The following is an 18,335-nucleotide window of genomic DNA, read 5'->3' as shown; positions in this document are numbered from 1 at the left end:
CAATTACAGAACATAAATAGTTGTCTCCCCACTGGAAAAAGCACAACACATTTCTAAATAAATATTAATTCGAATTATCATAATCTACTGGATTTCTCACTTTTTTCACCTTTCACTTAATGGAAATTATGAGTTTTAGCTGCCTCCACAATTCCTCTTGTTGCAGTTTATTTCTCACTTTTGGAAAGGATCACTCCATTTTCATCACATTCTTTACTAACAGTAGAAAATGTCTGGTTTTTTTTTTTTTAAATAGATTTCTTAACTGCTTTAGCAAGTTCTAAGTACAACACTACAACAATTCCGACCATTACAAACCCTCTTTGGAGTAAAGCCTTTTGCCCGTGATTGGGCCTATGCAGAAACAACACTAAGCCTCATGAGAGATGATTTTTAGAAGCCTTTTTGAAGTGAAATACTTCAACATACAGCTTGGCAATGAGAGACAGTGATGTCCAGTTGCAACTGAGCTTATTTTAAAATACGTGACTGAAGTTCCTGAAGGGAAAAAGAGCTCTTGACCTCACCGTGCAACTACAAAAACAAAGAGCAACAATTTTCACTACAGATGTGACCTATGCTGAATTCAGAGCTAAACAAGAACTCACTCACAAAAGCAGAAACTACCCTAGATCAGATTTACTTTTGAGTTAGGGATGAGTGTACACAGAAGCTATTTGCCAGAAAAACAACACTTCATGCAGTTGGCGCCTTATCCTTTTACATGGCTAGCCTCCAACATCAACTTGGAGATTTCCTTGTTCTAAATGCTGGCAGCTACTAGAACATAGGTTGATGAAAAAACACTTTTCTCCTTGTAAAATACATAATGTCTCATGGTGATGAATTCTGTTGGTCAACCTAACCAAAAATAAAAAACCACAACCCAACAGGTTAAATTAAAGGCTGCTTCCTTACATACCAAACCCCCATATTCTTTTCTTTCAACTCCTATCCTAGCTTGCAAACAATAATATCAGAGAATATAAAGTTCCTTATTTATACATTTAATATAAATGTGTAATTTTTATTAATAATTTATTATTAATATCCACATAATAATCACAACACATTAAACACTCAAATTAGAGACTGCTTAAAACACAGTGCTTTGGAAAAAAACATTGTCATCAGATGCTGTAAAACAGCGGCTGTACTTTGAAATATGTAATCTTGTTTTCTTTCATAGAGTGATTTTATTAAGACATTGCATAGAACTACATTTAGTTCTCACACTTCTTTTAAAATGGAAAAAATACAAGCACTACAAGGAGGAAAGAAAAATTGTACTTCAAAAAAATATTAGTATCCTAACAGTAATTACAACGAGGATTTCATGGTTTATTCCTTAGCTGGAACACTAGAAAGAATTTGTGGAGTTGGTAATTAAGGTCCAGTTCACTAACACTATGAAAACCATATCATGCCATCCCTTTCACCAGCACTGTAAGTTTCATGTAAAAATCTACCCAAGAAGTAATAAAGCAACACAGAGATTTTGGCTGACACCAGTGACAATAACCTACTTTTAAGAATAACGAGAAAACCAACACCAAAAATTACACTGTGCTAACAGAGAACCCAGTTATTTGGGGACAACAAACTGAGTCTACCTCTGTAAAAAAAAAAAACCAAAACCACAAAACAACCCCCCCCAAGCCTCCTCAGCTCAGCAAATACATTGCATCAGACTTTCCCCTGCTCTTCCCCCTTCCCCACAATTCTAAGTGACTTCCCAGCGTAAAAGCACTAACAAATAACCACACTGTGCATTTGTCCAAACACAAGCCAAATAAAATCAGATGGCTTCAGAAAACAACATTTATGCAATGTGACAGTTACTGCATCAAACTCATGGACTAAAAAACTCCTGTTCAATATTGCACACCATAAAACATTTAAAATTATTAACTAAACCCAAAATAAAAAAATGCAAGCTACTGGATTTGCAGATTCATCAGTCTAACTTAGAGGAATATGCAGAGATTCAACTGTATGATCAAGCTTAAAGTTTCAACTGATGGCTGCTGCAGAACAGCTGTAAAAACAGCCAAAGTTTTGTACTACTCTGTTTTAAACTTTACTTGTGCTCCTCCTGACGCTTGAATACTAAATTACGTATCTTCAAAAGCATTACACTGCAATCTTAGTCACCAGGTTTTCTCCTAAACTAATTTCTTACTAAATGTTCTCTGGCCAACTTCACTCTGATCTGCTGTTATTTTTCCATCACTATTCCATCTCCCCAAGTTTATTGTCAAATGCATAAGCTTCAGCTTCTCACCATCAACGTTCTACTATCAAAATACCCAGTCCCTGGTCATGAGGGTGCTACAAGTGAAAAAAAGCAATCACACATCCTTTAAAAAACTAGAATTCAAACATTCAGTGAAATTAAATGGTTTACTATGAGTCAGATGGCTACAGAAGCCAAATTATTAATAAAATTTAAACACTGCATTGCTAGTGGTTTCCACATGAGAATGACACTCTGAAAAAGCCAAAGAATAACTTGGAAAGAATAAGGTATTACTAAGGGCTTTTTGCAACATACCAAGCTTACACAAAACAAGTGAAATTTTTTTACAGAACTGAAGAACATGACAAACAAACAGGCTACAGAAAGCCCAATCACAACTGAAGAAGAGATGATCAGTTGAAGAAATTACCTGTTCCTCACTGTGTTTGGGTTTTGTTCTGTTTTTTTAAATCTGCCACATATGCACGTACATTATGCAGGCCCACCTATCTTTCTCTGCTAGCAGAAGATGTATTTTCTTGTGCATGCATCACACTGCAGTGTCAGGCCTGAAGTCTGGCTGGTTTTAGGGTTTTTCTACTGATAAACTGGGAAGATGAATACCAGATATTTAGAATTTGTTTTATTTACATTTCCACATCACCTAAATATAGTAATACAAATTGTCATGAAAGAAGGCAACACAAAACATGCCCATAAACTGCACAGTGCTCATGAGAATATTGTTCTCTGCTATGTTCTGCACCTCTTGGACAGTTTTCAGTCAGGGGGAGCTTTGTTTTCTTTCTCCCTTCTCCCACTGCACAGAGCAATAAACCTCACATAACACCTCATCTACTTCCAGCCACAAGTCTGGAGATAAGAAATTCCAGGGGGTGAATCAGTCCCATGAGCCAAAGCAAGTGAAACCAAAAGGGAGCAGCCTCAGATAACTGGTCCCTGTTGTTGCAACTGCACCGTCAATATTTTCCACAGTCCTGGCTCTCAGCACTCTCCTTCCTCACCCCCCGCCCCCCACTCCCCAGTTCACCTCACATGCTCTACATATTCCTTTCCGTTCCCAGCCTTCCTTTCAACACATCCTCCCCTCCTCCTGTTTTTCCATTCAGGCAATCCCTCCTACAAAATTCCACTTCAAAATAATGACAAACAATATTGCCATACCATCCGTTTTCTTAACATATCACTCTTTCTACACCTTTTAATGCTCTGTTTATATGGAACATATTTTTTTTTGAGTGAATACTATCCACCATTATCTGCACAGCATTTAAAACAACTGGTTTCTGTTCTGAAGTCTTTCATCTTTAATATAGCAGTGGCTAAAAATGACTATTTATTTCCTTGATTATGTTTTCAACTGCTGGGGTAAGCTCACCACGACATGCTGGCAGTATCTGTAAATGCTTAGCAGAACTTTATTCTGTTCTTCCCAACTATTCTAAGGCGAGGGCTTTCACTGTTTTGGTGTGTCTTTTTAATGCATCAGACTCAAAACAGGAATGTAGACTGTAAAGATACAAAAGTCATCTCTGCATGGGAATTGCAGGTTTACAAACATACATGTGAATGTACAAATTCCTTAAGAACCATACATAAAAAAACATAACAAAGAACGACCTCATTACCATGGAAAGTTAAATTACTTTAGCACAACATATGCCACTTTTCTGAAGGAAAACATGGGACAATTTAAAACTGTATTTATGATATAGTACACCTTTTTAACCAAATGATGACTTATATTCAGTTATTTTACATTATTCCTATGCTTTCTGTTCAGGTAAAACATACCATCAAAAATCAGAAAATACAGATCCAGGATTTATTACTTTTACATAGCCATACTGTACCCAAGATATCTGCATAGAAGTTTTATAAATACTACAAAAACCTTGCTGCAATCAGAAATGAAATGAAGTGCATATACTTTCACCTCAGAGGATGGCATGTTAAAAAAAGGAAGAGATAATAACAAAGCATGCACTGGAGAGCTCTATAAAACAGATTGACTGTTACGCAGCAGGGAGAGAAATGAAACTTAAGTGAGGAGAAGCAGCCTTGCAATAATGGAGCACGGAGGCCAGTCATTTGTGGCGTTCTTTAGAGGTCAATACTGAGGCAAATATTGTTTAACATCTTCATTAATGACCTGGACATTGAACAGGTGCACCCTCAGCAAGTCTGCAGATGATAAAATTTGGAGGAGTGCCTTATACACCAGAGGGTTGTGCTGACATTCAGCAGGACCTTGACAGGCTGGAGAAATGGGCAGAGAAGAATCTCATGAAGCCCTACATGGGGAAATGCACAGCGCTTACCTGGGGAAGAATAATTCCATACATCACTATGGGCTGGAGGCAGACTGCCTGGAAAGCAGCTTTGCAGAAAAGGACCCAGGGGTCCTGGAAGAACATGAGCCAGCAATGTGCCTCAGCCACAAAGGCGGCCAACTGGCCTGAGCCGCATTAGGAAGAACAAGACCCGCAGGTCAAGGGGTATGACCCTTCCCCTCTAACTCAGTACTGGTGAGATGCATCTGGAGTGCTGGGTCCAGGTCAGGGTTCCCCAGTACAAGACAGACAGACACAGTGGAGCCAGGCCGTGAAGACAAATAAGGGTTTAGCACATTGGACATATATGGGAAAGCTGCGTGAGCCAGGATTTTGTATCCTCAAGAAGAGAAGTACTGGGGGCGGGGGGGTGAATCTTATGAATGTGTACTGCTTCCTCTCAGGCATTTATAAAGAAGAGTGAGTCTGACTCACTAGTGCCCAGTGAACAGACTAGAGGTAATGATCACAAACTGAAACACAAGAAACTTCAAAAAAATTTGGGGTGGGTTTGGGTTTTTTCTTCTCTTTTTTTTCTACACCCCCCCCCCCCCTTGTTTGTTGTTTTATTGTGAGGGTGGTCAAACACGAATTTGCCCAGGCAGGCTGTGGCATTTCCATCCTTAGAGCTGGTCTAGGTGACCCTGCTTTGAGCAGGATACATTGACTAACTAGACCATCTCTAGAGGTCCTTTCCAACCTCAACATTAATCTGAGGATAAAGACACGTTTTACTGTAGGAAACAAACAGATAACACGGCAGAACTGGATTATTTTTACTGCTACTACTTAGGTTTAACAGTAAAGATGGGTTAAATCTCAGTTCTGCAAAGTTAACTCAAACAGCTCAAAACGTACAATATTTGATACCAAGCATTTATAAAAATAGATTCATTTTACCTCAACTTAAGAAACTGCCTGTAATCTCCAAATTGCCTACAATCAGTATAACAGGTTTCACTGCTTACAAATGTGAATGCCACAACCATTTGCTTAATGATCAATGGATAAAAGCATACAAGAACATGAAGGAAGACTCATCTGCAATGAAAGTCTTTTGTAACATTTTAGCTAGGTTAAATAGGTAACTTTTAAAAAGGAAATATAAAAGCTGCTATATCGAGAACTCCAGAAAATAACCTCCTCACCTGAATAATAAATATAATAGGGGTGGCAGCAATAAAAATTTATTCATTACTGATCTGAAGGCAGTACCTGCAGAAGTGAGTGCTGAATCAGTTTCCAATTCCTACTGCTTAATAAGATATGTGCTGTACAGAAACCCACCTAGGTAGTTTCAAACACAAAATGAAAGACTCATTATACATCTCATTATACAAAACTCAAAAAACTTGTATTGTAAACCTCCCCTGAGGAGTAACGCCGAGTATTATGGATTAGGTGCAACATTCCACACAGCCCTTTCAATATTCACACTGAGTACTGCATGTTGATATTGCACCTAAAATAGGACATCCAGCCTTGCTGTAGTAAACACTGGTTTAGTCAGCAAACAGTACAGAGGCACAACCTGAATGTAAATAAGCAGTGGCTGCTCCTACTTTCACTGGAATTTTTAGGAAAAGAACCTGTCCCTGAGGGACAAACCCAACCTAGCCATGGTCTCTGTAGTGAATGTTCGTTCTTTTCTTCTCCTTTCCACATCTAAATCAGTATTCACTAACACCACCAAAATCTTTCAATAACTTTTACAGCTGTAATCAACTTAAAAAGACAGCCACTTGGCAACCTTTCTACACTACCTGGATGCAACTGTGTTTACGTGGACATACAAACAGGCTGTACAAAGCACCTGGATACTCGCTGCTGACAAGAGTAACCTCAGTAATCACAGAATGGTTCAGGTTGGCAGGGACCTCTGGAGGTCACCTGGTCTAAACCCCCTGCTCAGGCAGGGCCACCTAGAACCAGTTGTCCAGGACCACATCCAGACTGCTTCTGAGTATCTCCAAGGATGATGACTCCATGACCTGAGAATCTGAGAAGGCATGCACGCATACACCCAGATCACATAACATGAACTCATAAACAGGCAGGCAACGTGATGGACTACTTATATACGAGTAAAGGAAGAAGTTGTCCAAAATGGCCGTCTGCATGTTGATCACGGAAAGGCTGGAGCATACAGACATCAAATGGTTCCCTAATAAGCCATATGGCCCAGCCCAGCCAGCAAGTGTGAAGTTTTATTTAAATGTCCTGCCAAAAACCCCACAAATTTCTACACACCTTATAACTTCTCTGTAATAAAAAGCAGCTCTTGAAAGAAAAGAACCTTAACAAACATGCATGAATGAAGCCTGTGCAAACACTGGCATTTCAGACAGTCCCTATATCTAGTACAATCTTTTCTGGTATTTGTTACACCTATAACTTTGGTCAACATATAAAAGAATATTATTTTATTGTTTACATTTATTTATTACTGGGCAGGGTAGTAGCACAGAAAAAACACTGCTTGTAGACAGTAGCTTCTCCATTATACTATCAGTTCTATCGATTTGATGTGGGACCCTAAGCAAATCCATTCTTTTCTTTACACAGGTATACCTGGCTGTGTGTCAAGAACATGCTCCTGAAATGTGAGATAGCAATTCAATAGACAATGAAACAATTCTTCCCCATAGAATAAACGTAACATAGAGGAGGCATATACAGGAACTTAAAAAACACAATTCTAACACACAGGGACAGCACATATGACATGGTGGACAGAGAAAGAAGCAAGTTCATCAGTTGTCAACATCCGACAATGACAGATAAGGAGGATGGGATGCTAGCTTTTCAGAAGCTGGCTTTGCAATAGCTGGAGATACAGACTGCTTAATTAAAAAAAAAAAATAAAAAATTGCCTGCTAACTGTCCTGAGATTTTGATCAGCAGATCTCCCTTAACGTGAGACTAAAACTCCAGTGACACTGTCCAATCATTCTGAAAGATTTCAGCTGCTTCACCTGTGTGACTGAACATCCACCACAGATCTTTCAGTGTGAGTGTTCATGCTGCCTCTTTCCAAATGGTTACATTTTCACTGTCATCATCATCATCCTTCTCAGAGGCCCACTGCACACGGACGTCAATCAAGCCAATCAAGGGTAAAGGACAAAACCAGGGTAATGACAACAGTTAGGAGAACAGGGTATTAAATGATCAATACTGGAACCCTGAAACAAGTGACTGAGAAGAAATGGATAGCATGGTGTTACTGCACCTGTTTCCTTCTTTCAGAGATTTATCTTGTCTACTCAAGACTGCAAAAATTACTAAGCAGGAGCCGTTTCTCACTGAGTGTTTACACGTCATCTAATCCTGCCAACTTCAGTTGTGATATGCATGTGCTACTCTGGTGAAAATAAAAGATACAACTATTTTCAGTCCAGTGTGTTGTTTTGAGGAGGTTCATTTTACACACTGAAAAAGAAGGTATTTCAACGAGCAGCCAAAAAGCACCCTTAAGAAGTATGCAACAGAACTGGAAGTTGCCGCTGAGGTAGATAAGCTCTTAAGTCTAATTCCAGGAGCACTGATCATAAATATCAGCCCCAAGTTACATATTAGACCCAATACCGATACAGCTACTTTGTGAAACACTTTGAAGTCTGCAGCTGATGGAGTTCTAAGCACATAGTGTCAGTTATACATGTATTTTTTGACTGAATTATGAAAGCAGAAATATGTCTAGTGACTTAACCAAGAGGTACACTACAGTAGCAAACAGTATATTGGTTATGAAACCAGTATCTGGATTCTAGCTAGAACATTGATTTTGTCACACTATTTTAAGGTTTATTTAAGAAACAGAATTAAAGCAAGCCATATATACCTGGGTACTAAATTTGCTACTTAACAAGCTTCATGCCAATGGAGCAGAATCTCACCACTTATTCGGGCAGCCTCTCATTGTTTAAACAACTCAGCAGGCAATCTATACAAAGTATGTAACAAATGCCTCAAAAAAGAAGGTTCTTTAAAAAAAAAAAACACCAACCACCACCAAAAAGACCCCACACCCCCAAACACAAAAGCCCCACACCACGCTAGAAAACACATCCTTGTAAGAACCAGGTAGATTACAAGCTAATGACCTCCAGTCACATCATTGGCAAAATGCAAACATTGAAGACAAATTCAGAACAGATACATTATCTCAAATTCCTCATTCCTGCTCCAGCCCTGTTCACATTTCACAGAAGCTATAAACCTCTGGAGAAAAGAGAAACAAATGGACATGAGGCTGGTTTTCAAAGAGTTTTTCAGAAGTATGAGAGGCCTGCCAGTGCAAGATACAGAAATGGTATGCTAGAAGTGGAGCTACACTGTATGATGCTGAAAATCTTCCAGGCCATGCTGCAGTCCACAGAATAATCTCCCATCAAGAGCTGCACACTAGTATAGTTTAGGAGATGGTGTGAAAAGGTAAGGCAGAGGCGTAAGCTTTACTACAACAGCTGTATCCAATTTTGCATCCTCTCACGAAGAAGCCACAGAAGGGACTGGAAGACTGTTAACAATAAGTGCCCACTTCTGGGAAATGGAATACAGGAAGCAGCAATAACTGGAACAACGTTTGGCTATGAACACTGAGATAATGAACCAAGGAGGCTACAGGGAATGACCACTGTGAGTCACTGCACCTGAAATGGCAGCCAAAATGAGGGGAGAAAAAAGTTAATCACAAGCTAGGGGTAAAAACCAGCAAGTTCCTGAAAGGAGCTCACTCCTCAAGTGAGCAGCCATAGAGAGAGACACTGGGATATGATCAGAGACACAGCCTAGCCAGGTCAGTGAAGGGGGAAAGGGGAGGGAAGAACAGAAGCTAAGCAGGCGCCTTCACTGAGTCATACCAGAGCTACTGCTGCTGAGAACCAGATTTGAGCTGGAGAATTTGCCTCTGTTTTTTCCCCTTCTCAGAAAACCAAGAAGTGAAGCCACCAAACTTCGATGTCTACCTGAAATGCATTCAGATTTTGCTGACTGTAAACCCCTACTCTAAATTACATCTAGCCTCAGAAAAACTTGTAATCAAAAGCATGCAAGGGTAACTTAATCCTCCTCTTTGGCTGAGTTTTTGTGCTGCCCTAAAGTAAGATTCATTCTTGGATCAGCGATTTCATAACATAAAATACAAAACCCTTCAAAAAGAGACAAATATATAAGGTGGTAGTTGAGGACGGCAGAGTGATATTATTCCTCAAATTACACACTGCTTTTTCTTAGGTAAATTCCCTTCTCCAAAAGCCCTCCTGTCAACGGAACACACATTTTAAAATGTGTAACTATTTCTGTAAAATTTCATCACACACATCAGCCTCAAATCACACCAAATCAGAATTCTAATTTTTAAAAATATTTCAACTATCTGTTTTGTAATACTCGTTATCAAGTATCAACAGGTATCTTGTATGTGTTTTACAATTAGTATCCTCAGCTGCTTGCACTCAGTCTTGTTAAGTGAAGCGATAATTTAGCAACCTCAGCTCACTTGCTAATGTTTCTCCAAACAGGACATGTAGGCTCATCTTGATTTCTTTATGGATGAATATATAGTTTAGTTCTATCTTCCTGCAGTTGAATAAGCACCTGACAGAGATATCCAACTAAGCATTCATAAAATTATTTTGATGTGGTCAGTGAAATCTTGAGGAAAGACTCTTGAGAGCTCAAAATGGCCAAAAGCTAGCAGGAAATAAATCAAAACTTTGATACCTCCACACACCACAACTTAGCAAGAAGAATGACAATTCAAGAACTACCAATTAAACAAAAGACAATATGTGAACAGCAAATTCAATTTTCATTATGATTTCCCTCTAATAAACAGGCCTTGTAATTTTTCAAAGATTTTTCTTTTTTTATAAAAAGCATTCACAAAAATTGCTATCTAGCAGAAAAAAATATTGCATGAGAAGATAATTACATTTTGTTTCGTAGTTGAGCATCACCTAGTGAATTAAAGCCTACTGCTTTTAAGTATAAACATCAACATTATAAGGCTCCTTTGGAGATACAAAGACTACTATGTCAAATAGTACCTATGATCTTATACAATAAAGCAGGAATTTAACACTGCTTTCATTGTATTACCACCATGGCAGTGTTGTAGCAATTCTGAAATTACACTTTTGTCCAAGTCACTATGTCAGCAGACATGCTTCAAGCACCAACCAGCTAAAACAGAATGAAATGGCTCAACCAGCTAAAATATATTCAAACCTAAACCCCGGTAGTACTTTGCAGTCAGAATTTTACTCTTTCACAAACCAACAGAAAACAGCAGGTGGATCTTTGGGCTTAAACAGAATTTTGATTCCTGGCCTTTCAAGTTTTTATGATGCAAAGACGCAGGACATCAAGAGATGACTCACGTTAATACTGCCAAATGCAATGAGATTTCTTCCTCAAAACACCTAAAGCAGTTGTCAAACGTTACTGCCAACACAATCCATTCTAAGATTTCATCCTGCCATTAATTTTAATTAAAAGTCTGGTTTTTACATCCCCCCAACCACCATACCACAACACCACTTTAATTTTATAGATCATACCAGCAAACCTTTGCAAATCAATTGTTAAGTACAGGATTATATAAAAGCCCTCAAAGATAAGGACGCTGGCAATCCTTGTCATTCATGTAACTCATTGAGCATAATACGTCTAGAAGAGGAGGTAGAAAGCATGGGTAGGTGCCTTCAGAAACAATGTCCATAGCTGGTACAAGACACAAGATACAGTCCTGCTAGACATTTGACTTCCTGTACATCTACATAAGCCACTTCCCACATACCAATTAATCCCCCTTCACTCAGCAAGTGGAATTTGGAGTCTGTTCTGAACCAGACTCCCAATCAGCTGCACAGCACGGACACACAGCTTTAAACATACTAAGATTCATGCAGAGTTAGTCATGCCGGAGGTGAAGCAGCCTGTGCAGACATAGCTGTTTGCTGTCATGTAGGCAGCATAGCAGCTGAGCACCTTTCCTGCAGGCAAGACGTACACATTAAACCCTGTGTTTTAAGAAAAACAGGGGTTTTTCTTTCTTACCCACACCAACTCAAGTGAAGACAAGCATCACACTGCCTGTAAGCCAAACAATAAGTACACCCCATTGTCTTATACGGTATGTTAGAAGTTGTTTTACTGTTTCTTTTTCTTCAAAGAAAATGTCAATGCAGATATAAGTGACTACATTTGATTTCAATTTTGTATTTCAACTCTCAAGTAAACAACTGGAAGGTCCACTCTCTGAAGTCACATACATGACTTCTGACAATGACTGCTTAGGTCCAACGGCACAGAAAAGTGACAGAATCACGTGTCTCCTTTTTTTGAAAAGAAAGAAAATAATGCAGAGATGTAATGAGAAGTTCTTGAAGCTTCGTAGCAAACATTACTAAAGGTATAGAAAGGGAAAAAAACCCCAACATTACTAAGTTTAACAAGGAAATACACAGAAGATAGGCAAGTCACACTCCCTTTGCAGACTGTAGCGAAGTGTCTTCTCTTACCAAGACAAATTAGAAACACTTCTATTATGCAAACTAATATTAAAGTTTATGGTTTGGGAAGCCAGGGATTTCCTACTGTGTTCCTAATAGCTGGACAACTAAACTACTTCACTGTTTACTTTATGATGCCACATTCATGATATGGCATAGCCTAAACATTTTCTTAAAAGAAAATAAGCCTTAATGAGTTAACCACACGTATGCACAGAAAGCTTACTACCTGCCAGACAACCTCGGGCTCTACATTTTTTAATAATGAAATAGCTACTCATGCCATTACATAAATATTATTACATAATATCTCCTTTGTATGCAAAATTAGACCTACAACAAAATAGGTCCTACTATTTCAATATTGTATCTATTAATCCCACTCATTCACTTAATAATGTGGAGCTGTAAATGCTTCAGATCGTAACAGCTTTAGTATCTCACATTGCTCTGTGCCTAAATAGAGGACAGATAATTATAAATAAATAAATAAAAACAACAAAGACAACCACACACACCCCAAAAAAATATGCTCTGCTACAGTAACTGGGTGAAGGGAAAGATATCACTACTGTGCTTTTTTATTACGTGGGTTTTGTCTTGCCTAACATTTAATGTATACACCAATACCTCATTTTCAACACATAAGTCAACAAAATGTGCAGAAATACCTCAATTCCCAAGGTCAGCATTACACAACATTAAGTATATAGGGACATCAAGCAACGATGCTTACCAAGTATAACATCTCCAAGAACAGGGTGGGTTTTTTTCCCCAACTTAATATTTCACGTATAGGTAAACGACAATAAATATGAAATTCATTTTCCTAAATATTACATTTGTAAGCAACTTGTTCTAATGATCAGAAACATACTTGAGATGTGGGAAGCCTGTAACCATGAGTCCATAGAGAACTGGCAATAAAGAAGTGGGATGTGACATTAGGAAGTCTCTGGGGGCAACATGTGGCCAGCGGTTAGGACGTTCCCTTCTGCACTGCAGCACCAATGCCTACCGTTTCACGCGATTTGTATCACGCTAGTGTAGACCAACATAAACCCCCACTTCGCAAGTACCGCTGAAGTCTCACTTGTGACTACGCTCCAAGGTCTCCCCTTGCACGCCCCCCCCCGCCCCCCGCCCCGCAGAAATACGCCTCCCGCCGAGCCGCCCTCTCCCCCCGCACCCTCCCGCCGCTGCCTTGCCCTGCCCTGCACGGGGGAGGGGGGCGCGGGCGGCTGCCCCCGGTGTTTGCACAGCTGCGGCCGCTCGCTCGGGGCAGCCCCCGCGCCGCGCACAAAGCCCCGGCGGCCGCGGGCCCTCCGCGCCCCGGCCCGCACCTGCGGCCCGGCCCGGCTCCTCGCCGCCGCCGCGGGGCGGGCGGGGTGCGCGGCGCGACACGACACCTCCGCCCGCGGCGGCTGCTGGGCTCCCCCGCGGGGACACCCGGGGCAGGTACCCTCCCCGCCGGCCGCCGCCGCCCCGCGGCGCCGCCTGGGCCCGGCGCGCTCCCTCGCAGCCGCCGCTGGCAGGTGAGACGCGCCGCAGCGGCGGGTGCGGAGGGGGGGCGCGACCCAGCCACAAAGAGCAGGAGCTGCCGCTGCCTCCGCCGCCGGGGGGCCGGCGGCGGGCCCGGCGCCAGCAGGACCCGCGCCGCAGCGGGGCCGTCCCCGCCCGGCCGGGCTGGCGGGGGGCGGCGGCGGCGGCGGCCGGGGCCCCTTACCTGCAGGGGTGGCGCCGAAGACTCTGACGACGGGCACCCGCCTGGTCGGGGCCTCTCGGAAGTGGGACTGGCAGGGGTCCAGGCCGGGCAGCGGGCTGCCCATGTAGTAGTCGGCAGTCACGATCCGCACTGAGAACATGTTGTTGGCCGCCGCCGAGGCACGCACTGAGGGAGCGAGCGAGCGCGGAGCCCGCACGGCTCCCCCCGCCGCAGCGAGCGAGCGAGCGAGCGCAGCCCCCCGCCTGCCTCTCCTCGCCCGCCCGCCCCGCCGGCGCGCGCACAGCCTCGCACACAGGCGCGCGCCCTCGCACGCGCCTTCTCTGTCTGTCGCTGCTCGCTCGCTCCCCCCCGCCGCCCGCTGCTGCTGCTGCTGCTCCTCCGGGCGCGTGCGCGGCGGGGCGCGCTCGACCGGGACGCCCCGTGGGCTCTAGAGCCCGGCCGGCCGCGGGCGCCTCACGTGCAGCACGGGCCCGGCCCCCCGCAGCACCACGGACACCTCGGCGGCGGCGGCGGCGGCGCCCCGACTCCGGACTGCAGCTGTTGTTGCCATGATGATGATGTCACGGACGCAACCATTGGGGGAACGGGGAGGTGGACGTGCCGTGTGTTGGGGGGGGAGGGCGCAACGAGCGGGGGAGGTGTCACTCCCCAACACGCCCCCCCCGCCGCGGCTTTGCGGGGGGGCTCGGCAGACAGGGCGCGAGTGTGTGCGGGAGCGGGGGGAATCTTCCCAATGCTTCCCCTCCTCCCCGGGTGGCGGAGGCGGCGGGGCGGGGGGGGGGGGGGGGCTCTCGGTGATTCGGCGATCGGCCGCGTGGGCTGGGGCCAGGCTGCGGAATCCCGAGCCGCCGATGGGACGGATCGGGGCGGGGAGGGAGGGCTGTTGGGACACGATGGGGTTAAGCTGGGTCGGCCGCCATTTTGGATGCCGAGCCGCCTCGCTGCGGGAAGGTGAGTCTCCGCACGCTGCGGTGGCTAACAAAAAACTTTAAAAATGGGGGCGACGGGGAAGGAGACGGGGAAACCTCCTGCCGTCGTTCCCCCCGGGGCCGCGGGGGAAGGGCGGGGGTGGGCGCAGCGGCGCCGCTCAGGTGGTGCGTCTGCTGAAGCCTGCGCCCCCTCCGGTTGTAACGGCCCCTGCGCGCGGCTTGCGGGGGGCGAGGCCTGCAGAAGGGCGGTGGCGGTTGGTGCCGTTGCCGAGCGCGCGGGTGGCGGCAGGGCGGGGCCGGGCCGGGCGCGCTGCGGCGGAGCGGCGGGGGCTGGGCCGCGTCCTGTTGGCAGCCTCCCCGCCGCCCCTCCGGGCGGCTCGGCCCCGCGTCAGCGGCCTCCCGCCCCCCCCTCCTCGCAGCGCGCTCCGCCATCGCGCTCCTCCCCCCTCCCTCTGCCCGCAGCCGCCGGCCGCCGCGTCTCTTTCTTCCCCCGCCCGCCCTCTCTCTCCACGCTTGCCCGTTACCTTCCTGCGACCCGGGCACAAAGGTCGGGCTGGGCGCTGCCCGCCCGGTTACCTGCGGGGGCGAGGGAGCGGCCTCCGGTGGTACCGCTGCAGTGAGGCCGCGGGCTGCGGCCCTTTGACTGGGGAGGGTCGCCCCGAGGCTGGGGTCAGGCTCCCTGCTTGAACCCCGGCGCAACCGGGCCAGGCAGCCCTTTGGAGGCCTGCGTTAATGGGGAGGAAGCAAGCCCTGAGGGCTAGGTGTCTCCCTGCCTCCCCCCGTCGTTAATTCGGGTGAAATGTACAAGGGTTTAGGCTTCTCTTAGTTGGTCCTTTAGGAGAGCTTATTTTGCATTTTGCAGCTCTCTCGTGCAGGCTTTCATTAAAAATGACAACAGAAAACCTTGAGTTGGGATTTCTGTTGCAGTCTCTTTGTCTCGGAGCTGAAGGATTTGAGGAAAAAAACCCACACCAAATATTGAAAGAGTTGGCGGTGTGAAACATCAGCCTATAAAAAGGCCAAATATTCTTACATAAACTTAGAATGGTATTGTTACATATGCAAGACTGGATGATATAAGACAAATGTACAAATCTATAAAATCTGACAGAAGTCCAATATGTAAAACATATGTTTCACATTTTGCTTACATATGTTTTGGTTTTAGATTTGAACAAAAGACAGGTCAGGCAGTTGCTACCCTTCATTTTTTCATTGTAATGAACAGGAAACTTGCCTGTCTACTCAAGGGTAACTGGTTTCCTACTCTTTCTTTGTAAGCTGTTTATTTTCACTAGCTCACATCTGTTTTCCTCCTTAAACTCATTTTTATGCAAACAAAAAAAACCCCAAAATCTACCTAGTCATCAAGAAATCTTGCATCACAGAAGTAAGCAGTTGAAATAGGGTTCAAACCCAAACTATTTTCATTGTATCTAAAGAATGACCGAGCTACAACTTTAATTTTTTGACAGTTATTTACATTTGCAAGGCCAATATTTGGAAAACCTTTGGAACTGCAAGAATACTCTTATGAATACTTATATTTCACAAAGGCTAATAAATCACTAGGAGGTTAGTGATAAATCATGTTAACAAATAGCATCTCTAACTCTTTGTTATTTCAATACTTTTTGTACTGTTGCTTAACTAATACGTTTCCCTCATTTTCCCTGGAACTGTGGCAGGTACACTACTCTGTTCTTGTGTTACTCTGACACGATCATCTTAACTTCCTAAGCAGTTCCTACCACTGTTTGTTTCACCGATGGCTTAATGTCTTTGGACACTGGCAGATGTGCTCTGGTGTCCATCCTGCATGAGTTTAGGATTCGGTGACATCAGGAGTCCATTGTTGTGCTAAGGAATACAAATCCACTACTATATTCTGTTGTCATATACATACACAATAGAACATGATGTGTATCTGCACCTCAGCTGGGTTGGTATGTCATCAAAGACATTTAAGCTACTGGAGGATTCTGGCTTCTAAGTATGTGGTGCTTGAGTTGTAGGCACAAATTCCTATCTGGTAGTCCTGCTGAAGGGAAAGCAATTACCCACAATAAGAATAGTGTAGATTGCTGGATCTAGGCTGGATTTGGTGTAAATAGCTTGATCTAAGTGGTAGTCTTATAGCCGTGCAGACACTTACATGGAACTCACATGATTTTTGAGCTCAATCTTTTCAGTTTCCCTTCGTTTCTTAAAGCGCACTTCTGCTTTCGTATTCTTCTTGCAGTAAAGTTGGTATGTTACGCTGCAGGGTCACACCAAGGTAAGAATATATTTTAAAAAGAGGTTTGAGTCAGCACTGTCACGGGAGGTCCTGCACCCACCTCCTCATGTCAGTGCAAGCATTTGAATAGCTGCATAACAAACTGGATTTGGGAAGTGATCCAACTAAAAAATATGGGTTAGTTTTAACCTAGATCAGGTCTCAGATCTGCCTCGTTATGTAGGTGTGTGAAAGCCTGTGCTTGCACAGTGGAGGAGGCAGTGCAAGGGGCTGAGTTTGAGCAGCAGGAAGAAAAAGAGAACACTTCTTCCAGCAGTCTTGGCTTGTGGTACCTTAAGTTGATCACTAGTTTAAGTTGATGAAGTCTAAAAGTCAGTTTCAGCCTTACTGTAAGTGACAGACACAAAGCCTGTTTATGGATTTCATACATTTCAGCTTGTGTGTCAGAGTTTGTCTTTAGCACTTGTTTTATTTGTTGTTCATGCACATATATATATATATTCATGCAGCTACTATATATAAATTTTCTTGTAGTTTGTCCTGTGTTACCTGAAAATGCTGCCATCCTAGGATGTCAATAATTGCAAAAGGAAATAGCATGACTAGAGAGCACTACCATGCATTTTCCCTGGTATCTCCAAACTATGTATGTACTCCCTCTGAGGTTTCATCCAGTTTTCTGCTATAAACCAAGTCACCCCCTTTTTCTGTTCCTCCAGTTGCTAAGCAGCAGCTGTTTTCCCCATTAGCCAGCTATGTATTTGCATGAAAATAATCAAGCTTGAATATATAAACAGCTTCTAATCATGTACAGTTAAACAGCTCTACAATAAAAATTGGAGTGTTAATAGTAGTAGTTACCACTGTAACTGATGGCTGTCTTAAAAGTTAGAATTTCTCTACAGAGTAAAATCCATATAGTTTTGCCCTTTTTTTTTTTTTTTTTTAACAAGACACATCAGGTTTTTTTTTCTCTTAATCCTTACTATCTACCTACTTTAAAAAAATGGTCACAAAGTGTATCTGTAGTGCACAAAAAAATCATAAATGCAAATACGAGCAGACAGAATCATCTAGCAACTAAACATGATGGGAGCCAGGGAAGAGCCACATTTTTGCAAATACCTAATAGGAGCAGAATGCAACAGAATTTGATGATAAAAGTTTAGATTGTAACACAAAGGTAAAATTTTGAACAGTACATCTTAACTTCAAAACTGACTTACCTATCCATGTTTGAGTTCCTGTTGATTTCCAGGATGTTCAGTATTTCTGAGGTCTGTGGTCTGAAATGTTGGGAATGCTCTCTGTCTGGTGATGCCCTGGAT

The 18,335-nt window shown here is 43.5% G+C and overlaps 1 protein-coding gene across 1 annotated transcript in view; it reads right to left on the bottom strand.

Moving 5' to 3' along the window:
• The window catches only part of REV3L (REV3 like, DNA directed polymerase zeta catalytic subunit), a 124,757-nt gene extending 110,651 nt beyond the window's left edge, over positions 1 to 14,106 (bottom strand). The window contains exon 1 of the mRNA XM_055714994.1: positions 13,840 to 14,106. Coding sequence (XP_055570969.1) covers positions 13,840 to 13,978 — 139 coding nt within the window. The 5' untranslated portion in view covers positions 13,979 to 14,106. The remainder of the gene's footprint in view (positions 1 to 13,839) is intronic.
• Between the last annotated feature and the right edge of the window lie 4,229 nt (positions 14,107 to 18,335).

The sequence above is a fragment of the Falco cherrug genome, chromosome 6 (genome assembly GCF_023634085.1).
Source record: "Falco cherrug isolate bFalChe1 chromosome 6, bFalChe1.pri, whole genome shotgun sequence".
Classification (NCBI taxonomy): Eukaryota; Metazoa; Chordata; class Aves; order Falconiformes; family Falconidae; genus Falco; species Falco cherrug.
The sequence above is the reverse complement of the archived record's forward strand: the minus strand, read 5'-3'. Positions and strand labels throughout refer to the sequence as shown.